At 33.4% G+C, this 24,349-nt stretch overlaps 1 protein-coding gene and 1 long non-coding RNA gene across 5 annotated transcripts in view; both read right to left on the bottom strand.

Moving 5' to 3' along the window:
* Positions 1 to 24,349, bottom strand: part of LOC127712383 (L-threonine 3-dehydrogenase, mitochondrial-like) — a 39,580-nt gene that overhangs the window by 5,536 nt on the left and 9,695 nt on the right. The window contains exons 2-3 of one of the 4 annotated variants that reach the window (XM_052218784.1): positions 23,629 to 24,177; positions 3,789 to 3,957 (exon numbers count right to left, since the gene is read on the bottom strand). In XM_052218784.1, coding sequence (XP_052074744.1) covers positions 3,789 to 3,957; positions 23,629 to 23,640 — 181 coding nt within the window. In that variant the 5' untranslated portion in view covers positions 23,641 to 24,177. Of the gene's footprint in view, positions 1 to 3,788; positions 3,958 to 6,237; positions 6,487 to 7,443; positions 7,530 to 23,628; positions 24,328 to 24,349 lie in introns of those variants that run through there. The other 3 variants (XM_052218788.1, XM_052218805.1, XM_052218794.1) reach the window with 3 other exon arrangements.
* On the bottom strand, positions 2,648 to 3,782 carry LOC127712957 (uncharacterized). Its single transcript, XR_007987352.1, has 3 exons — positions 3,629 to 3,782; positions 3,310 to 3,389; positions 2,648 to 3,109 (listed from the first exon to the last, which is right to left on the bottom strand). It is a non-coding gene; the product is annotated as an uncharacterized LOC127712957 (long non-coding RNA).

Genomic DNA, 24,349 nt, shown 5'->3' with positions numbered 1-24,349 from the left:
ATTACAATAAAGTAAAAATGAATGAAAATTACTGTCTATCAAATCTAAACTTGACTTTAACTTAATAACTTTAGCACAGTCATTAACTTCCAGATTAGTTATCTTCGAATTAAATCACAATGAGTCTATCTCGTATACACAAATCACAGTTTGTCTATATTTTCCGTGCACCTGTTCCTTCTTTCAATGAAATAGTATCATATTATAGGTTTTTGAAAGTAAGTCAATAAATCAAACATTTTCGTAACAGTCCATAATAAGTCACAACAGTTCATTAGATACGTATCATTCAGTCCATCTTTCAATATTTCCCCTGTCGGTCCTGCTTCCTCATCTCTCTCGATAAATCCGCGACGTGTCTGTTCCTTTATCATTTCTTTTAAGTCAAATTCCTCTGATTTATTCGAAACCAGTACGTTCAAGATGCTGGATGTCGTAGACGAATGTACCCTTCCTGGTTGTAAGGGTCCTGATAGTAAGTATCCAAGCTTTGACTTAACCGCGATCGGTCCGTCTCCTCTTATTACTTTGTCTTCGATAAAGTTCCAATAGTAGTCGGCACCAATAAGTAACGATATCTCAAAAGAATCGTCCTGAGTAACTGGATGAGCGAGTCTTAATTCTTTGAGATAATTCATATTTCGGTTTACGTACCGCATATGATTATGTATTGGAACTGCTATAGTAGGTACAATTAGAACTTCAATTGGAAATTTACGCCTATTCTCTGTTTCAATGTGTACGGTGGATTTACGTAGTTCTCTCGTGCTGGTGTTATCCTTTCCAAATGCCGATAGATGTACAATTTCAACTCCTTCAGTTTTCAAATTCAATTTTTTCGCTAGATCATCAGTTAAAAAAGATCTTTGTGCACCCTCATCAAATAAAACATTCGTATCCATACATATATTACCTGACCATACAGGAGCTACAGCAGTCTTCAATAGCACATTTGTACGCATCTGTGTCGATGAATGCAAAACTTTAGTATCTTCCTCGTTTTCAGTGTCATTTATAAGATTGACGGGTATAGATTGAATCTGTTTATCGGTATTGCTTGTAATGAATGCTAAACCTTCGCTGTTAACATTGCTACTTGCACTACATAGGCTGGAATGATGTCTCTGGTTGCAGTGTCGACACGTTCGTTTCGATTGACACTCATTAGCATGATGATTACCTAAACAATTAAAGCATAAATCATCACGTTTTACGATAGACATACGAGCTTTATGATTACTAACATTGGTACAGTGTGCTGGTGCATGTATCTCTTTACAAAAAACACATGGTCTTTCTGTAATATTCCGGGGTTGGCTCTTCGCGTTGTGTGATGTGTTTTCTCGCGGTGATTCTGTTCCTGTATGAAATGTACATGTAGATGCAGTTGCGAACTGACGGTCTAAAGACTCGAGATATGTACCTGTATTTTGTCCTGCCTCCATGATTTGAATTTCATTCAATATGCTCCTTCTCAGATCTTTCAAATTCCAACTGGACGGTCCGTGTTCTCTTGCTAAGTGTTGTCTGATTTCACTTGGTAACTTTCTCATGATAATCGGTACCAGTAAAGTTCCATATGACGTCTCAGGTTGTCCGAGCGAATCTAAACCTCTTACGTAGGCTTCACATCGGTCATAAAATAATCTTAAGCTTGACAAGGTGTATCGTGGTTGGGCAATATCTAAAAGTGCCTGTAAGTAGGCTTCCGTAATTCTGTATTTTTGTCCGAACCGTTCCTTGAGTACATTTATAGCCTCCATGTAATTACCATTTGTAAGCGCAAATCCAGTTATCGTATTTAATGCCTCGCTTTCAAGTTGCGATTTCAGATAATTAAATTTCTCAATGTTTGTCAAAGTAGGATTAAAATGTACAGCAGATTCGTACGAGTCCCAAAACGTTTGCCAATCTAAAATGTTGCCATTAAACTTCGGTAGTGATAACTTGGGTAAACGATGGTTACTAGCACTAGCTATATTTTGTGGAGCAATATGACCTGTATCAGAGCCATTGTAGCTTGTCTGTGGTTGAGCGGCGGATGAAGCATAGAATGGTGTTGCGTTTTGAAAGTTATCAACATTTGCCGGGCGGAAAGGAGGGCTTTCTACATTGAGTACTTGATATGAAGATTGTGTTACATTGGAACTTGGTGTACGGTTTTGACCAATTTGTATAAAATTACGAAAATGTCTAAGTTTAGTGTCTAAATTATTTGAATACTCATCTGTATCTACTATTTCACTTTCAACGTTGTCTGAATCCGTTGCTTCCAATATCTGTTCGTTCAGTTTTTCCAACAATTTCTTCTTTTGCGTAAGATTATCGTACGTTGCAAGTAGTTCATCTCTGTCGAAGTCCGTGTTTTCCTTCGCCTCCTCGAATTTTCGGAAAAGTCTCGTCACTGCACTTCTATTTCCAGTCCTAATATTCTTTAACTTCTCCATCGATGTAATCCTTTGGTTACGGCACCATAAATGTCGGGGCTAACTCAAACTATCGTTATACAGAAAGAACACAACCATACAGTTTAACGTTTACTTCATATATATTCGAGCTGCTAAGGCTACGTCCCACATTGACGTCAACCCTAGATACAATAGGTAAAACGCGACGTCTTAACTCCCGCGGTATTCTCAACAAGTATATTGGTTCATTGCTCATGATGAATTTATAGAAATGATTCATTATTTTGGTATTGCAAGTAATTAATGATTGAAGAAAATCTATAAGAACATAATTAATCTTACAAATATGGACTCCTAACATGAGTATCCACCAATAAAATCATAACATAGGCTACTAGCAACAACAAAATATCGAGAAAAAAGCTACACAATCCACGAAAGATCAAGCCTAGAACATAGTTAAACGGAGAGATATGTGCACATATAGTCAATAAAACATACTGCAATAAAAATCCAGATATATCATATCATGGCAGATAGTCCCCAAGTCGGAAACACCAATACCATATGATTGAATTTTGATTTAAACAGTATATATCATACCTGCATGTATCAATACTCTTGGTTAAGCAGTATAAATCATACCTGTAATAAATACTTTTGGTGTGTTGCCTTCATGTTTGGTGTGAGCAAAATCATACCTCTTATCAGTACTCTTGGTTTAAGCAGTATAAATCATACCTGTAATCAGTACTCTTGGTTTACGCAGTATAAATCATACCTGTAATCAGTACTCTTGGTTTAAGCAGTATAAATCATACCTGTAATCAGTACTCTTGGTTTATGCAGTATAAATCATACCTGTAATCAGTACTCTTGGTTTACGCAGTATAAATCATACCTGTTATCAGTACTCTTGGTTTAAGCAGTATAAATCATACCTGTAATCAGTACTCTTGGTTTAAGCAGTATAAATCATACCTGTAATCAGTACTCTTGTTTTATGCAGTATAAATCATACCTGTAATCAGTACTCTTGGTTTACGCAGTATAAATCATACCTGTAATCAGTACTCTTGGTTTAACCAGTATAAATCATACCTGTAATCATTACTCTAGGTTTAAGCAGTATAAATCATACCTGTAATCAATACTCTTGGTTTAAACAGTATAAATCATACCGGTAATCAATACTCTTGGTTTAATAGTATAAATCATACCTGTAATCAGTACTCTTGGTTTAAGCAGTATAAATCATACCTGTAATCAATACTCTTGGTTTAAGCAGTATAAATCATACCTGTAATCAGTACTCTTGGTTTAAGCAGTATAAATCATACCTGTAATCAATACTCTTGGTTTAAGTAGTATAGATCATACCTGTTATCAATACTCTTGGTTTGTTGCCTTCATGTTTAGTGTGATCACTATTGTATTGTCTAGCAGAAACGATGACGGAACAACTTTGACATCTCTCGAGTAAAGAAGACAATGATTTTTGGACGGTTTTCTGGATGACAGTCGTCATAATACGATATAGTACAAATGCCTGGATTAAAAATAAATAAAATTTAAACAACAAAGTTGTCATGTCTCTATTAGCAATCTTGATGTGATCAAGCAAAATGCATTCCTTTCTTTACATTTTCAAAGAAATAGTTGTTCAAAAGGTATTTAAATTGGCATGATATGAAAGTTCATTACATAACTCTTTGAAACTGTTATGGATCAACGTGTTTTCTTCTTAATCTTTTCCTTATATGCAGATTTAAATTTGTTATATACTCGTTGCAGTCCAGTTTTGTGAGTATTTCTAAACAGAACAAATGAACATAAAATAAACCCAAACAGTGCGGTAATATTTTTCCGTTCCTTTCATCATGAGACATTTAAAGTGATTATATAAGAGTGTAACTGTTGTATTTATTCGTTATTATGTCTCAAGAATTTGTACAACATATCCTCATTTGTTTAGATATACATTGAAAACTTTTATTTTTGATTTTAGCTCCATTACTTTTCTTTTACATGAACATACAAAACGTAACATAGATATAATTTATGGATATTCTTATAATGATAAGATGTGAAAAATAGTAAGACCCTAGTAGCTTCATGGTTTACACTCCTCCATATTACATATAGTGTACAAAAGGCAAAGCTAGGTGAATGTCTGAAAACAGAAGTTACTTTTCACCAAGCAGGATGTTAAAAAAATATTACAAACCTATAATCGGACAAGTTTTAGTTTCATTGATTTCTTGAATCCTACGAGACAGGTGTTACTTTATAAATATTGCAGTATAATCATTTATACATAAAAGTGCATCCTGTCTACTGATAAGTTTTTGAAATAAAAACAAATGACTACTTTGGCGTTGGCGTTTGTCCGTTTTTTTCAATGTGTTCACTGTAAAAATCGTGCTCAGAAAATAAACACGTGTACCAAATATTAGTTCTAAACGTGTTTATGATTATGTTTAATATCTAACCACAATTACACATGTCTTGAATATAAACACTTTTAAATGTGTTTATAATTAAAGTGTTTATGACTAAAACACTAATTTCTAAGCTTGACACGATCCTTTAAACAATCCTAAACACATTGTCAACATAAGCGTATAAAAAAAGTGCACACAGATGTGTTTAGAATTGTGTCTAGGAACTAAACACCATTTTTACTGTGTACATCATATAATTTATTTTTCAGTGGCTGCACTATTATGTTAGATTCAAACTTGATTTGTCTAAATCGGGATTATATAAATCAGCAGCGATATTGCATCAGAATGTTGTCAATGAAAACCACGAAATAATCAACTTTGTCTTAATGTCTTCGCTTTGTATGATTTATTGTGGAAAAGTATAAAAAAAATAGATCTTGAAAGAACATGTTCCACTACAATGACTTTAATTACAGCTATGCATATCTTATGGGTCCAATCATGAGAATAGTTATAATGTTTTCACGATAAACATTTTAGACGTTTCTTACAGATGAGAAATGGCTCGTTCCATGCCTAAAATGTCGCCTGCATAAGCCAAATTCAACTGCTGGAAATAAAACTAGTCGAGTTATCAGAGGCTCACGGTGTATCTTTGACACTTAAACAATTTCATTTCTGTACCTGCTTTCTCAATTAGTCATTCATGATCATGATGCGTATCATCTGTCTTCATACAACAGTCAGTCAAAGATTGTCACGGCAGTCCGTTAGTCCTATAATTAGCCAAAGAAAGAACACATGATTTGACATGGAGGAGAACGCAGGTTCCCTCAGCTAGTCAACAACAAATTGAACTAAAATGTATAAAAAAACCACAATGACAAACGTTAAATAATCTGAACATTTGTCTTGATCTCAGAATTTACAACAGGCTGTAATATGGGGTAATGTATAGGTGTACATGTTTAAACTAATACACGAAAGAACAATATTCTTAAACCCATCACGGAATATATTATCTATGAAAAATTATGTATTGACACCTGTCTTTTGTTGAAGACTTTTGACCTCAAGATTTTTTGGGGTTATTTCTGTGGTTGGTTTGCTGGCTTATTGATACCAACACCTCCTTGTATTCATAAAAAGTAAATATAGAATTACACAATACTGTAATATTGTACTGAAATACTTTTAAAAATATAACATTCCGTTCCTGATTATTTAGTTATTAAAATTGCGAACATATGGTCTGTTACATTGATGAGAAATAAGTTGAGAACTAGCTTACCTTATGTCAAAATTTGTTTATGTATCCAAAACATATTGGCCCAGATTTCAGATGGCAATTACGAGGACAAGATTATCATTTTCTAACTTACCGTAAGAAGTTATAAAAATATTACTTTTCAGTAATACGAAAACAATCAACCATTTAGTGATTAATCCCCACACTGTGTATACATTGAACAATATATGTTAAATAAGCTAAATCTGGATTTAGAAAAATATTCTATACGAAGCATGTGTTCTGAGGGCTCGGCTCTGTCGACCAATAGAAGTTGTACCAGAGTGGTGTGTGTCACTTTCAGACGTTTTAATTGGTTATTTTCCATATGAGTTCTTACTGAAATTGAACATAAACCAAAAGAGAGAAAGTCGTTCAACTGAAACAAATATATACATTTGCAATAAAACATATGTCACAAGTAAACTTACATGACCTAGTGAAATTTACTATGGCTGAACGACTTACATGAAAGGGAAAAATCCAAACTGATTTCGTTTTAAATTTCTTTCATATGATCAAGATTTCAATCGTGATTTAAGTAATTATAACATTTAAATATTGAAAAGTATATATTTCAAAACCATTTTAAGAGAGAAATGAACTAAACTAACTTCACATATACGCATTGATTTCGGTTTTAAACGTCTCAATAATATAGAATACTATTAGGATTTATAAAAAAAGTATATTAACTTGAGACATACATTGTAGAACTGAAACTTTAAAAAATCCGATAAATTCTCTCATCAGTCAACAGTACGGGTTAAATGCGTGATATATTTACTAATTCAGTTTAAGTTGGTCTTTCCTCGGATGATCTGTCGATTTAAAATACTTTAGCCCCTCAAAAACACTGACGATTTCAATTAAATTTGTGACCAGACTCCACAAAACCTAGCTGTTATGAGAGTTGTATCACATATTGAGAATCAGTATTCTACCAACAGCTTTCCTGGAGTATCGAGCACATTTCGTAACCGCTTTCTAAATTATGTGCAGTCTTTTATTTCCATGTTAAAGTGAATTGTCATTCTGTTTGTAGATGGACTGTGTAGGTTTTTTGTTGCGTGTTTTACATTTTTATGGTATAGATAGGGGAAGGTTTAGGTTTGAGGATGTGCCAAGTCAGGCTATCTGGACTATGTGTTCCTTGTTGCTGTTTTTGTTTGTTCGTCTATGTTTTTATCAGAAGAGATGGATAGCGGTGGATTGTGTGGTTTATTGTACTGTTCAACATTTTGATGAATCATTTTATCTGTTTTTGGATTTAAAAAAAATACTTCATGAAGGAACTTACTGACTTTTCATACCAAAATACGTGCAAACACCATTCCTGTCGACGTATTCCAACTAATCAGAAATGCTATTATATTTGGTCATGTACGTAGGTTTATTATAGGCATGTTCTCGAAATTACCTGTGACTGTCATGTTTATCAAACTAAAACACTATCATTAAAAACTTTTTTTAATTTTTTTTATTATGAAGGCAAATCAAAACAGGTTTGATCATGCGCACATACTTCTTAAAATAAGATTATCTGCACCTATAAGGTTCAACGAGCATTCAAATGATTAATTATAAGAAGACATTTGTACAAAACTTTAGTGAAATATGACATACTATCTCCCACAATACGTTTGAAAGGAAATGTGGTCATACCTCAATACGAAACAGCAACCCATACAATTGACACAATGCAATGAGAATATTTCAAATCTTTTCCAGAAAAAAACTTCAAAAAATGTAATATCATCCTTCAAGAGCAATAACTCCCATGTAGACTGACTATTTCATGCTATTGACTGATTAGTAGTACGTGTTAAGGTGGATCATCGGTATACATATCCTCAGACAGAATTTTCTTATACATTGCGAAAATGTAGATTTTACCACGCTTTTTTCAAAAATATGCGCAGGTGTGTTAATGCTGCATGTTCTAGAGTAAATCGGCTATTTATTCATAAAAAATCATTGAAATTTGAAATTATTTTGAATTTTAGTCTAGAAACTTTCATACCCAAAACTAATTTTGATCATCCCTTATATCATCCACACTTTTAAATTCTGGTGTCTCAGAACCCCCCACATCGTTACCATGGTAACGGGCGACATTCAAAGATGGCGTGTGAACCTTCAACTTCAAGAGCCCGGCACACCCCAAAGAACTACACCAATGAATGAAAATAAAGTTGTATTTGGTTGACAAAGATATTATCTTTCCTGTAACAGCTGTTTCTTTCTTTAAATATGTCCTTTTCTAATAAAAAAAATAACAGAAGTGACATGCAATCCAACCATGCCCACACCAAAAGTCAACTTTCTTGTCAATTTTGAAAATGTATTCATTTAAAAAACAAGAAACAGCAATCTTGGTATGCATAGGCTTTCCAAAAATAAATATGCCAAGTTTTAAAGAGATCAATAAATATTAACAGGGTGTGCCAATGCGATCTTTATAAATGAATGAGACTCAAGTCCTTTCGCGGCGACATTTAAACACTGAATGTAACACAAAATCAACGCTTAAACATTTATCTCTTCAAAAATATCCGGTCAATAATCCACATAACATTTGGAAATGTGTTAGAAATAACCAACATGACATAAAAAAGACAGAATTCAAATGTAAGCTAGTAACTGGTACCTACATGCTCCAAAGTACTAGGGCAAAATTTAGTAAAAATACTATTCATCCAAATTGCAAGCTATGCAATGAATCTGAACATTTCCTACTACATTGCTTAAGTCTAACTGATGTTAGGCAGCGATATATGGATAAATTATTCAAAATGCTACGAGAAATAGATAGGAGTGGTACAACAAATGTTATTAATAATGAACTATTACTCAAAATTATATTAGACTGCTCAGCACTAGACATAATGAGTAATCAGCCAATAGACAAGTTGCTAGATATAGAAAGGAAGACACAAGATCTATGCTACCATTTACACATGAAGCGTACACAACTTTTATGTGATATCAAGTGACATGAAAATATAACAGTAATATTAAATATAGTCTGAACAGTCTGCATGGGATGCCAAACTAACTGGTTCAGTCTATAAATATCAGCATACAAGATAATGCTATATAATTTTAACATTTGCCTTGGCAGAGCACCAATCGACTAGAAATCATTAGGTTGTAATTTTTTTATTTATTCATATTGGTGAATCAAAGTGCCGTAATTTGTGATGTGCATAATATTTTTTTATTAATATCTTAATATATCATCAAAGACATTTTAAACTTTTATTGTATTCACTTTAACTAACTAATTTTATTTTTAAATTATATTTTTCATATCGTTAATATAAAAATATCCGCTTTTTCGGTTAAGTATTTAAAATTTTCATACTCGTTCGATAAGTGGAGTGCTCCGATAAAACGGAGGAATATACCAGAACAGAACAGAACAGAACACTGTAATGATTCAGATCGATTATTCCCCTTTCTTCTTCCAAGTAAGGAACCGAATTCATATTGAATGGGTATGGTCCCGCGAAAACTTAGCGCAGTGCCGGGCAAGGCAGCAAGTCTTCTCAAAGTTATTTACATTTAAAACGTTCGCCAATTTACAATTAAAATTATGTACACGCTATGCTGTTTACTTCCTTCCAGATCCTGCTTTCAGAGCAGCTATGAATCCCTCTATCGAGTCAGCCGATGTTGTTTTAGCTGGAAGTTGATTCCAATCCCTGATGGTCTTTGGGAAGAATGACTGTCCATAGGTGTCAGTTTTTGTTCTTTCTTGGTAAAAGCGGCCTATACCTCTGGTCCGGCTGTCGTTAGGTATTAGATAGTGTTGTCTATCTATATCGATTAGCCCGTGCTGGATTTTAAATAGCATACATAGTCTGTTGGTTTTCCTACGTTCTTTCAGGCTTTCCCACTTTAATTGTTTATTATGTTCTACCTCGCTTTGCTCGTCCGAACATAAATTATTTCTGATTCTATATAAAGAAACAACAAAGACTAATATGGCAGGAGATACATGTACCAAACAGTTTTAATTTAACAATGTTTTCAAAATAAACCAATTGAATATTAAAGTCCATACATCATGCGTCATATTATTCATCTCAACTGTTCATACTAATATCTACAAAAAGAAAATACAAAGAATTAGGATTTATACAAAGCATAATATTACAATCTAAATGTAATAAAGTTGTCGAACAAGTTTGGTGTGTGAAATCTCGATGAAATGAAAAGGGCGCGTAAAACAGTATATAAAGTCCGAAAACCGAATTACTTAGTATTGCGAAACAGAAATAGTAAGAAATCTCAAAACGAAAAGAAATACAATTATGTTCTACCTCGCTTTGCTCGTCCGAACATAAATTATTTCTGATTCTATATAAAGAAACAACAAAGACTAATATGGCAGGAGATACACACCACACAGTTCGACAAAACAAAGGAAATATGTGTAGACTGGTATAAATAAAATACAAAAATAATAATTTACAAATTTAAATTATTGGTAACAGATAACCTGTTACATAAATTTTCTTTTATGTAACCGTCTTTTGATAGACTTCCATCGACCGTGTGCTTTTAATAATCTTTCTGGTATTCTATTATGAGCTGCCTGAGTCACGCCTCCGCTCCTCAAACTATGAAGACCAAATTTACTTTTATCAAAACCTGCTTGACACAAAGCATCTAAAAGTAGCTCTTCTGCTCTAGTATACGATATAGGTTTCAGGGACGGATCCAGGATTTTGGAAAGGGGGGGCGTAGTTTGTAAAGTTCGCCGAGCGGCGCGTGGCGAAATTTTTTTTTACCTTTTTTGGGCTAAAAAACATAAAATAAGTGTAAAATGCACATTTTTAACGATTCCTGACGTGGGGCATGTATATTTTATAGTTAAAGTGTAAGCTAGGGTTGGACATTTTTGATGCCGCATTCTCCCCATTAATTGTCTATTATAAAATGATTGAATGGATCCAAAGCTATGTACTAATATATTTGAAAAAAATGGACATATGGAAAATTCTCGTTTGTTGTATGGTTAATAAGAATAACCTCACAGATTTCTTGTTGTAAACATGATATACGGCTATTCAATGAAGTTTATAATACGACCGACACGAACAAAGACAAACAAGCAATTTTTATCCAAATGTTTGGTTGAAATGTTTTACCCAACAAGGGAAGTGAGGGGTTCCAAATCAACCAAAGGCTACGAATGAGTCTGAAAATCAAATGACAACGAAGTTGTGAATGACGGTCAACAAATGGAGACATAAAGGCCACACCCAGCAGGCAGGTTGCAGTTGGGCCTTGAAAAAAGTATTCAGTATATCAGTTCGGCGAAACAGACATTCCGGTCACATATGGGATTTACATGCAAATCCCCCCAAAAAATTACGCCCGTTTTTTATTCACCATGTTCATTTAATGCTGAATAATTTTGTTGGATTTCTTTTTTTTCTTATTTCAAAAAAGGGGACACGATAATTGTTTTCAATACAGATACGGCCAGAATTTTTGTTTAAGGCAAAAACCAGGGTCAAAATTTTTTCTCTAAAATATCTGACTGCCCTATCAAATCAAATGGTCCGTACCTTAGACTTTAAATCTATCTAGAGCTTACTGACTGGGGATCATTATTCAGCAATGTTATTAACTGGCTGGGGCGTGTGGGGTTACACATATTTTCGTAGGTGAATAATATTGCTTTGGAACTTTTTTTTTCATGAGAGTATAATAGAGTATTACTTTCTGTTGAGTGGAATTGTGAAATAGAAGTCAATACGTTCTTGCTCAATCCTTTGTCGCTTTGAAGGCGTCATGCTTGTCATCTTCCGCCTAAGCAATGTGTTACCGGTACTGTAATTTGAATTTCAAATTGCATGACTGAGTGTCGTTTTTTCGACGTACTGATCAACTCCACCGTAGCGAATCACATGACTTCAACATAATCAATAATATATTACAGTAAATACGAGCGAAAAATATCTTTATAAGTTAAGAATTGTCGCATAAAAATTAAATACACTGCCGGGAAATGGCAAAGTTCACTAAGTCTAGTCTGATTAATAATTTTACAAATAAAAATAAAAAAAAGTTCAAGCAAAGGGGGTGCGTACGCCCTCTACGCCCCCCTCTGGATCCGCCACTGCGGTTTGTTAATTTTGCGTAACTGTTTTTACTTTTTAAGAATGTAATTGCTCGAAATACATATTCACTGGAAATCAAAGAAATATTTGTTAATTTAAATATCTCTCTAACATTGTCACTGGGCACAAGTCCGAGTTGGTTCTAGCAATACAAATAGTGTTGCCCTGTCTATACACATCAGTTATACTACTTTCTATCATAATTTCGAGATGAGATTTGTGAAAAGTTAAATTGGATGCTTTAATATTTGCAAGCTCGCTGAAACGCATAAAACCGGCGTATCCCAACAGCATCAAACAACATATTCTTAAATTCTTAATGTTATTCAAATCTTCATAATTATCAAAAACTAATTGGTTCTTTTTTATTTACGGGCTTTGATAAAATTCTGGTTCCTCCTTCTAAAATCAACTGCAAAAATGTTTCAGAAAACACTGAATTGTACAAGTTAAGCTCGTGCTCCCATTTGATTGCATAATAAGCATTTTGTAAAACTGAAGAAGATACTTCCAGCTGAATTAGATATGATAAATAAAGTGTAATGTTAGCAACCGACGATGGTAACGCACATAAGTCATGATTTGTACACCAAGTGTTAAATTTTTTAAAAGCGTAATCATAGACTTTTATAGTATTTTTACTTTTGCTGGACAAAACAATATTAGGTAGATTGTCAGCGAGGTTGCGTAAACTAGGATTTTCAAAAGAATTAAGATCCTTCCAGTGAGAAAAATTAAACCGAACCTGAAAGGAAAAGAATACAATTTAAAAACAAAAATGACTTATATTGCACCAATTATCAGACTTAATAAATTCTTGCAAGGGTCTCCGTCACGGAGTTGACAAATCCCATCACAGGAGATAAATAGAGTCCCATCACGGGAAAATAAACAAAATCCCATCACGGGAAATAATCTATTCAATTATAAACACCCATAACAGGTTAAGAATCGCAATGCCCATCACGGGTAATTACAATTTCTAAAATAAACTCCCATCACGGGAAAATTAATATATAATTGCCCTCAGCTTCTGAAATCTAACCTCAAGACGAGAATGTTAAACGATAAATTCTCAGCAACGAAAATACTGTTAATATCAGAGCCTTTTTGAAAAAACTTGCTGGGTTTAGCGTACTCGATTAAATCTTTCACGAAGTATTTAAACCTTTGATCGTTAAATGACCACAATAAAGGCCAAAAAGGTGACGATGTCCATTTCGGTACACCAAAAAACTAAAGTGCCTTGACCTTTACAGGTAGACAGATGTGAAATCGATCGACTAATTAATTTTACAGGTGGTACAATCCAACAGTTAAATTCTGACCATGCAGTTGTGTGCGAAAGCGTCTACTCCACTGGTCCCAGGACACCAATATGGAGAAAAGAATTTTGCCAACTTTCGGTTATTACTGTCTGCAAATAGGTCACACGTGTATGGACCCCACACTTTATTAAAATAATTAAAATACAAATCGGATACAAACCAATCATCAAAGTCAAAAATTTTACTGTAAATATCAGCAATTTGATTTTGATTTCTAGGTATCCATTCTACTTCTAGAGAAATGCTGAATTTTAAACAAAAATTAAAAATGTCAATTGCAATATCCTGTAATTCAGAGTTCATACTGCCTGCGTTTATAATTTTAACTACGTTCTGATTATCAGTGTAAACTTTAACTAAACGATTACTGAAACATTGAACCAAAGAAGATAAAGTAATAAAAAAGGCCTTTAATTCTCTATAAGTCGAACTTTTAGATGCTTCTGTATTAGACCACATCTTGACTACTTGATGAACAGTCTCTACTATAAAACCAGCACATGCGTAACTGCTAGCGTCTGTATACACTATTTTATCAGGAAGATGTGTTTGTTGAAATAGATTTTTTCTAGGTAAAGTATGACAATTATTCAACCAAAAGTTAATTTCCTGCTGTGCTTTTAATGTTAAAAATATTCTTTCTTCCCAAAAACGAGAAGTAACAACCAACATCATCATATTTCTACTCATGATTCTACAAATATTACCTAAACTAGGCATGAAAGAAATAATTTTCCCGGTAATTCTAGCTAACTGTCTTGCTGACAGCGAATTAAAGGAAAGTTTATCGATGTCTTTTTTAAAACGAATAATTTTATCTAAAGGAAGATCCAAAGTTGAATTATGCAAATCTCATTCGAAACCAAGCAAAGTTAATTTTTGAGTAGGCTTCCAAACGCTTTTCTCTTGGTTAACGAAAAAACCTGCGGATTTAAGATCTAACTGCAAGATATTAGATAACACTTTACAAGATTGTGCATTAGACTCTACTCCCCAACCATCATCAAGGTATAATATAACCCTAAGGCCCTGCGAACGCCAATGCTTGACAACAGGACGAAAAACTTTTGAAAACACATGTGCTGCTGTAGATAGCCCAAATGGGAGAGCTGAAAATTTAAAGCATTTAGTTGTGTTCTGAAATTTCCACGAAAATCCTAAATATGTCTGATGATCTTTATGTACGCTGACATGATGATACCCGCTCGTTAAATCAAATTTAATCATGTATCCGTCTTTAATTGTGTATTGTAAAGCCTCCGATACACCTTCAAACTTAAATTTTCTTTTTTCTATAAATTGATTGACGTGCCTTAAATCTAGGATCAACCTTTCTTTACCGGTCTGAGGCGTTAACTGATACGGTTAGTGGGTTGATAACAAAAGGAATGTGATCTTTGCATTCAATAGCTGCCCCCGTCTCTAAAAGCTTATTAATAGCACGCTCCACGAATACTGAATGTTTAAAAGCAGAAGTATTATTGCTCAATCTAACTGATGAAGGATTTGCATAGAAAGGTATTAAATAACCACTAGAAATTACGTTGAGAACAAAATTGTTTGCTTTTAAAATATCTTTCCAAAATGAAAATTTTTCGTAAAGGCTACCAACTTAAAATGGGGTTTTATCTTTGAGTGAATTTTCATATTCATAATCTTGCTCGTGTAAATTATAAAACTGGTACTTAACTGTTTCACTGCTGTTGCTTCTCTTGGGGATATCTGCCTGCTTTCCTGGGACATTGATAGGCCCAATGACCTTCCTCGTTGCAGTAGTAACAGCGGGTCGCTCCTTTCTTTCCACCAAAGTACTCGCTTGATGTGTAAACGCTTTTTCCACCAGTTGCACTCCTGCTCCTAGATCAGTCTTCTGTATATGCTGCGCTAGGGCGACGAAAAAGATCAGAAGTAGCCTTTTCTTCAACTGGGTTCCTGTAATAAGGGTTCGGGCGATCGGCTTTTACAGATTTTTCTCTCCTCTTCATTTTCGCTCTATATTCTGCCTGCTTTAGCCTAGTACTGTACTCTCGGTTAACGGGTCGTCCATGAACTCTTCAACTACATCCCAACCATATTTGTCGGCTATGCGGAGTAGCTTGTTCCTTTCTTTTAAAGCTGCTTCTGCTTGCTCCAAGGCTTTAACTGCTGCGCCGACAGAACCACGCTCTAGAAAATCTGTCGCTCTGCTAAGTTCATTTATACGAGCGGTATTGAACTCGTGCTGCCTTCCATTGCCCTCGAATTTGAACTTGGGAGCGATTGAGGGTACGCGAGAACTCTTTTCCAGTGAACTATTGCCAATCTTTAAGTCAATTTGTGCGAAAAGTTCTTTCTTGTGTCTAACTAAAGCAGTATCAAGTTGACGGGAAAACAAAGAAAGGGCGTCTTCAGGAGAAAATCCTACATGATTACCTGGGTCTGTTTGATTAGGTGGTTCACTATCTCGGTTAGTAACATCACGTTCGTCTTCCTCGTCACTCATGTTGAACGGCAAGTTGTCGAACAAGTTTGGTGTGTGAAATCTCGATGAAATGAAAAGGGCGCGTAAAACAGTATATAAAGTCCGAAAACCGAATTACTCAGTATTGCGCAACAGAAATAGTAAGAAATCTCAAAACGAAAAGAAATACAAACCATGTGTGTTACACAACCAGGTGTTCGGTCTGAGTAGTTATTATGAACAAATCTTGCTGCTCTTTTTTGAACTTGTTCTAATGATTTGATCTTTTTTTGGCTCGATGGATCCCAAATTGTGCAGGCATATTCCACTGAAGGTCTTACCATGGCTGTATATGCTGCTGCTTTTACTGGTTTTGTGCAGTCTTTCAGATTTCTTCGGATAAATCCCAATGTTTTATTTCCTTTGCCTACAATATTATCAATGTGTCTATCCCAGGATAGGTTGTTGCTGATAGTTACGCCTAAGTATTTGCTTGCATCAACATTGTCTAGTGTATGTCCGTGGAGTTTATATGATGTATCTCTCACTTCTTTGTTCTTCTGCGTTATTCTGATAACTATGCATTTTTTGGCGTTAAAACTCATTTGCCATTTATTCTCCCATTCTTCCAATGATGTTAAGTCTTTTTGCAAAAGGTCGCTGTCTGCCTGGTTGTTTATTGCTAAAAAGTAGGCTATTGTCTGCAAAAAAGTTTTTTTTCAGATGACGTTGATGTTTCTGGCATGTCATTTATGTAGGTCAGAAACAATAGAGGTCCAAGAACTGTGCCTTGGGGGACGCCTGATAGTACCGGGACTTGAGAGGAGACAGCTCCTTCTCATATTACGCTTTGCATTCTGTTTTCAAGGAATGATTGAATCCATTTTGTAGCTTTAGGGTTTACTCCATAAAATTCTAGTTTGTGTAAAAGGCGGTGGTGCGGTACTTTGTCGAATGCCTTTGCAAAGTCAAGAAGCATGATGTCAACTTGGGATCCTTTTTCCAGTTTTTTTTGCAATGTCGTTGATTGTTATTATAAGTTGTGATTCGCATGATCGTTTTTTGCGGAATCCATGCTGTGCGTTGGTAAGTATGTTGTGTATGTCAAAATGGTCCATAATACTGCTGTGGACTATGTGTTCCAAGACCTTACATGTGATGGAAGTTAATGATACAGGTCTATAGTTGGAAGCTAAATGTCTTTCATCTTTCTTGAATAGAGGTACCACGTTAGCATCTCTCCAGTCTTGTGGGACTTCTCCGGTGTTAAGGGATGTTTGGTACAGATCTGTTAGAAAAGGAGCGAGTTGGTCTGCCGCTGTTTTCATGATGAAGGATGGAATTGAGTCTGGACCAGTAGCTTTGTGTGGTTTAAGGTTTTTGAGTAGTTTGTGTACTGCCTTAGTGCTGCTTTTGATATCATCCATGGTGGAATATGGGCTCTTTCCTTTGTTAGGAAAGTTATTGAGGTTTTCCTTTGTGAATACTGACTGGAATTGATCATTGAGTATCTCAGCTTTGTTTTTATTGTCGCTTTGAAAAAATCCCAATTTGTTCTTTAATGGTGCTACACCTGTCCATTCTTGACCTTTGCTATTTATATATGACCAGAATTTCTTCGAGTTGACTTTATAATTGGTGCTTACTTCTTCCATATATTTTTTGTTGGCTTGCCTGACATCCCATTGTGTTTCCTGTTTGAGTCTCTTATATCTATCCATATCTCTTTTCTTTTTCGTTTTCCTGGCCTTCTTGTGGGCTTTATTTTTTTTATTTATCTTCCTTCTAATGGTGGTGTTCATCCATAGATGTGTGTGTTTTCCTTGGCTCATTTTTGTTGGTACTCTCTTATCTATGGTGTTTTGGATTGCTTTTTTGAATGCTTGCCACATGGTTTCAACATTTCTGTCTACAGTGTTAATGAAAGATGAGTTAAAATTGGCCAAGTCTTCTTTTAGTTTGTGTATTTCTGCTTTCTTCCATAAGTAAATTTTTCTTCTCATTGGCTTTGGTTTAAATGGTTTGCATGCCAAATCTAGTAGGACGATATCATGGTCACTGTTTCCTATTGATGGTAATGGTTTGCATCGTAGTTTAAAAGCTGGATGAGAGGTTAGTATAAGGTCCAAGGTGTTGTCTTTACGTGTGGTGAAGTCTACAATTTGCTCCAATCCGTTATCAGCTACAATCTCCAAGAAAGTTTGGTTGGTCCTTTATGGTATCAAAGTGTCGGGAAAGAAATAAACGACATTTTGATAGTTTTTGACTAGAAATGGACACATTAAAGATGTAAAACAATGTTATCTTTTCATTTTTATAGTTGAAAGTGTTCATGAATCTTGAAAGAATCACGGTGCATACGAATGTCATGAGGAAAAAAAGGGGGATACTCTAACGTTATACTTTGAAAGAACTTTCGTAACCCCATGTAAATAAAATTAACTTGGTTACTTTCTTAACTTGTCTTCGATTCTCATAGGGGGTTTTACGACTTTACGATAGTACCAAGGATTAGTATAGTAAGATAACGAGATGACGAACGACAAAACATCTTTCTAAAACAAAATGATTCTCCTGATAAGAAAAAAAAAAACAGTTTTAACCCGGCAGCACTAATGCATGGAAGTATGAAGCCCCTTGTATCAAACTCATGGTTCATGAGAAATATTAATCTACTCAGCCCTGATAAAGTTTTTTTTCAATGTTTTTTTTTTTAAAACATTTTTAAATAGTTCACTGAACATTTATAGTATGGAATTCCCACATTACATGTGCAAATGGATCTTTTTTTGAAACAATATCTAGAGCTATGTTCATTTCATAGTAAATCAATAAATTTAAAAACAGGTCCATGCATTGGTCAAGAATTAAAACCAGAAAAAATATAATACTAGGTCATGTACATGATGTAGGTAAATACAATATAAACTTATTTTCTATTATTATGAATAGAAAAAGAATAAAATAAGAGATTTCCTTTAAAGGGAAAGTCCGCGATTTTTTACTTATCATCTAAATATGTTCATCTTAACATAAAAAACACATTCACAAAGTTTTAAATTTATATTCTTTCTAATAACGGAGAAAATTAAGTATTTGTAACTTTTTTGGCTGACCTACGTCACTGGGTTGTGACGTTTTAACCCGATTTGTTGAATCATGGGAAAAAATAAAATCTGTTAAAGTCTTAATTGCTTATCAGAATTTTACGTAATTAAAAGCGCACAGATGATCGTTGGTCGTAGTTAATAACCACAATATAAGAATGAAAGAAAAGGAATACGCGTTAACCGTTTTGTATTGATTGAATAAAACTTCCTATGTAAAATTATCTAAATATAAATATTTTCGAATTAATTTCATAAATTTTTGTTGAGATTGTTTCATAAAATATCTATTGAACATTTTTACTGATATTGAACTGAAATATTTAACGTTTTATTTACCGTTATAACTTTGATAACCATTTCAATGCAAAATATATGTGAACAGAACGTGTATATTACTTTGTAAAGTCATTGTTTATTTCTCGATTTGAGGAGAATTCCTTTGAACTTTACCTTGCAGCAATTTAGCCTCAGGCGTACACAGGTGTGAATTCAAGCGTACACAGGTGTGTATGTTGTCATTTTGAATGGATTAACAGAAAGAGTATAGCGTGTTTAATACACCAAGATGAAATATCCGATGACAATAGAGAAACAATAATTAAATTGTATAAATTAATTGAAAATAAACATTCAATTTTTTTTCAATTCCTGAAGTGTATACAATATTACAGTGGAACAATTTTCGATTACGTTCTATGCAATTTGCATGAAATTAAAATATGAAGTTAAAAGAATAGTACTTTTAATCTTAAAAATTAAATGTTTCATTTCCCAATTAATAATAATTGCACATCTGTTTAATTTACTTTACCGGAATTCTTTAACTTGTATTTAAATCTGGCGATGTTAAAATGCTAACAATCGTAAAACTATCTAAATTTTTCAGTTTTTAATTGAAAAAAATACAACAGTACAACATGCATGATTTTTTAAAATTTTCTTTTTAACATTTCATTCTTCATAATTAAGTTAATCTGCCAATCACTTAAACGAATTATTTGTAAAAAAAATCGTGTATTTCATTAATAGATATACATACATTATAAATCTAAGCTAATACATTATTTTGCTTGAGGATTTTTTTTAACAAGTTTTTTTTATATTCTATAATAATTTTGTGCAATGCTGAACAGGATAGCCGTCATTAATCCAAATAAGAAATACAGAAGTTGTAATAAAAGGCATATCTTAGTAATGTATAACTGATATTGACGATTTTAGAACAGTTCGTCCCAACCTCGTTGTTCTTGAAACAATCTTTACTAGTAGACTTGTAAGTTTTCTGACGTATAAGCACCAGAGGTTCTTTCTAACAGACAAAGCAGACTAGTAGCGTTTCGTTAGTTTGTTTTTTGGGACAGGAGAGGCCAACCACTGGTACAGATAAACAGAATCACCATACAAGCTTATGTTGTCAACACTATAAGAAAGGGGTTCCCATCATCGGATGGGGTATATGAAGGCCAAGAATGTACAAGTGACATGTCTGACTCTGAACAGCTAGTAAACCGACTTAATAATGATCTATAGACATCGACCGCTTGTTCTTGATATTTGAAACTGCATGCATATATACGTTTATGAGAGTGATTATTTATCTTGTGTCTGACGAAAACTAAATGCCTGCATGGTTATATCTTGCCATTTTGTAATGGTTTGATGGGTGTTCACTCAAAATCGTAATTCAAAAATTGTGTTTGTGAGATGAAGATTCACTTTAATAACGAATTTCGTCTATATATTTCACAAGTGTATACCACGAAGAAGCTCTAAAGGTATATTACTCCCATTTTGTTTGGGTGTGAACCATCGATGTTTACAGTAATATTTAATGAATAAGATGATGATGGTAAAAAGAAATATGATCGTCATGTGGCAAATATTACATGAATGTCGGATCATGAGTTATCTATCTGTATGAAAAGATTTCCAATACAACCATATTGAGTAGGAATTTTTACATGCTTTATTCGAGTCGTACTAGTATTACAGGCTTCTCATGTCGTTTGAATCAGACTGACACATCTTTTACTTTATGATGTATGAAAGGTTCTATATATATATTAAATGTAACAATAATCAAACGCCTACAGGCAATAACTAAACGGGTATGACGTTTTTATACAGATCTCTTTTTATTTACATAATCATTAACAAACTAAATAAAATGAACAAAGAAATTGAACAAAGAAACACAGTGACACTACGATATAGCATGGGATACTTAAATATTTTTAACCATTCTATGCATCAAGTTATCGCACGTGAATACCAATTTGGAACACGATGTGTGATTTTGTATAACTAAAAATATCAAACGAGCAGTAACTTTGTCTAACAAATATTTTTTTTACTATGCCTCTCTTTATCTCTTTTCCTTTACAATTACTATTACCCTTTTCGTCGATCATTCTCTATATAGTATATTGTTCTCTATTCGGTTAAATTTTTTTCACAATGCCACTCTATCTCCGCTCCTTTACAATGAGTATTTCCACTGTCGTTCTAATCCTTATAAAGATAGGGACATTAGACATAGAAGAGCTCTCTTATCTTCAATAAATAAATATTGATACTGACTATAAGTGCTGCATTACTTTACATCTGCATGTTTGCCAATCGTCAAAAGCTTGTATTTGCGTGAAGAATTTTTGTTTTCAAAAGAAGGGTCCAGAATCATGACAAAACAGTATTTATTTCACAAAAAATAAGGTCATGTTTATAAAATTCTAAAACTTATTATCAGAAAAAAATAGTGGATAATATTATTATCAGAACATCATTCATTAACAGGACTGGTGGAATTATAATTTCAAACACGCACAAGATAAGCAAAGTCGAATACAAATATATGTGGTTCAATAAATGTTACCTGTGCACGCCGGGTACCTCTGTAAATAATCCATGCATGAACCTGTATTATATAATTGTGTAATACGAATTTTTAGTCGACAGGATGTCACTGGAATACACAAGGACGTGTATCTAATATACGTCCTTGGGATAACTAACTGAATGTGTCGCTCTGACACGACATCTATCAATAATTCTGACATACCTATTATCAATTCGGGAGGAAGCCAATATATATATATATATAATAAGATAACGTAAATAAAATTAAAAAATGAACATTTCTATAACCTGGGAATATTATACTATATCAACATATTTTGTCTTAGCTAAAACCTCTTCCTAACGGTGCTCCTTGTCAATAGCCGTTAAATATCATAATTAAAAAATGTTATTTATCGTATAACTTTATTAATTTGAAAAATTATCTAAATACGGAACTATTCTTTATATAAATCAATGCACTTTATATAAAAGAGGCATACTAATGAATCTTTTGTAAATCAGTGCTTGTTACAAGAATACTGCATTTTTCTTTCTTATAATTGAAACTTTTCTTCCTCATCAAATCTATATTTTTTTTAATCAACGAGATCTTATCATATACGGATTTGATAACTATAGCTATCAGAACTGCTAGGTTATATTGTTATTTAAAAAAGTATAATTACCACCAAATCTCCCTCGAAACAAGATTGTTCAAAATGGTCTTCACACATCAACTTGTGCTTGCTATAGATGCCACTATTTGCTGTTAGTTTAAGGTTGTACAATCATGTCTGATACAATTCTTTCTTTTTTTGTGGGTTTGGGAAAACTATTTAGACTTTTGTCATAACCTTGTCGGACAGAACAGCCGTACGCTTGACAAGACATTTTCACACTGAGTGATCGTCTACGGTAATCCCCGATTGATGATGGGAGTTTTTAACGCACGGTCGGTAAATCCCTGATTCATTTTGGTATTTGTGGTTTTTAGATATCACGTGACTTTTTAGATCGAACATGCCGACAAGATGGCGATATGTCGAGAACTTATAGTGAATTTCAAAAATCGATTTTGATCTCTTTTCATAGAGAATAAAAGTTTTTTATTTATGAACATGTTGTTTTTTTATGCTTAAAGAACAATATATCAATTTTTCATTTTTTTGCGGAGTTTCCCTTTAAGAGATGAAGCTATTTGTTTATTCAATAAAGTTATATGCATGTGAAAGCCATTACTTCTTCAAGAGTTCATTATGAGACCAGAGTATTATTTGACTATTAAATACATAATGTCTATAATTATAATTATATAATTATAATTATCAAAATTTTCATAAAAACTTATGATAATTTTTCATTTATTTCAAATAGTTTTCTCAAACTTAATACCAAAAGCATTGTATATGTTATATTAAACCGAAAGTCCTTATAATGCATACAATACTTTCTTGTGGTTTTCCATGATCCATAATAAATGTAGACATATATCGTTCTGCTGATTTTCATATGTTAATGTACTGGAAAATTCTTATTGAATTCCTAAACTTGTATTTTATTTCACATGTACATGAAACATGCAAAGAATATTCATATATGTATGTAAAATGTTGTGAATTACAATATATATACCAGTAAGTACATGCAGTTACCAGCCTGCCAAATATGATGTTTGAATTATAATTCTCACTCATTTCACAGTTTTATGTATATATCCAAAATCATCTCAATAACTGCCATATGATGTAATGATATGAACATTTCCTTTTGTGTGTTGATCTTACAGGAAAGAAAAGCACAGTCATTTCCTCTGGTGTAATACTTTTATTTCTTTGTCTTCAATGTTTCAGAGTCAGTTTTAACAGTCATGTAATTGTTCCTTTTGTTGTCATACTGAAAATTGCTTCATTCCAAAAGTCACATGTGACATGGCATGGGGTTATTTCATATTCAGCACTTGTTATAGTTTTGTTATATGTCCTCTAGCTTTTATCTTTAAAAAATTCATTTCACTTTCTTTTCATGCATAGATCTAAAACTCCCATATATGGTTATAAATTGTCTGACAATTTCCTTGTGTGTTGATCTTCAAAAGAAACAAGTGGTTACTCCTTTTTCTCTGATTACTTTTTCCAATTTCAGTTAGTAAATACTTGTATAACACCATTGCCTTCAAGTCATCTGAATACATATAATGAAAAAAATTATGTAAACATTTAGTGGCATTTTGAAGTTATTGGTATTGAATGTTATGATACAAAAAGAAAACTTCAGTCAAAATGTTGTGTTCCTAAATTATTATTGGATTAAAAGTAAACTTGACAAAAAAGTTCTACATTAATTTAAAATGAAC

Source organism: Mytilus californianus, unplaced genomic scaffold (genome assembly GCF_021869535.1).
Source record: "Mytilus californianus isolate M0D057914Y unplaced genomic scaffold, xbMytCali1.0.p SCAF_1, whole genome shotgun sequence".
NCBI lineage: Eukaryota > Metazoa > Mollusca > Bivalvia > Mytilida > Mytilidae > Mytilus > Mytilus californianus.
Note: the sequence above shows the minus strand (reverse complement) of the source record. Positions and strands in the feature narration are given on the sequence as shown.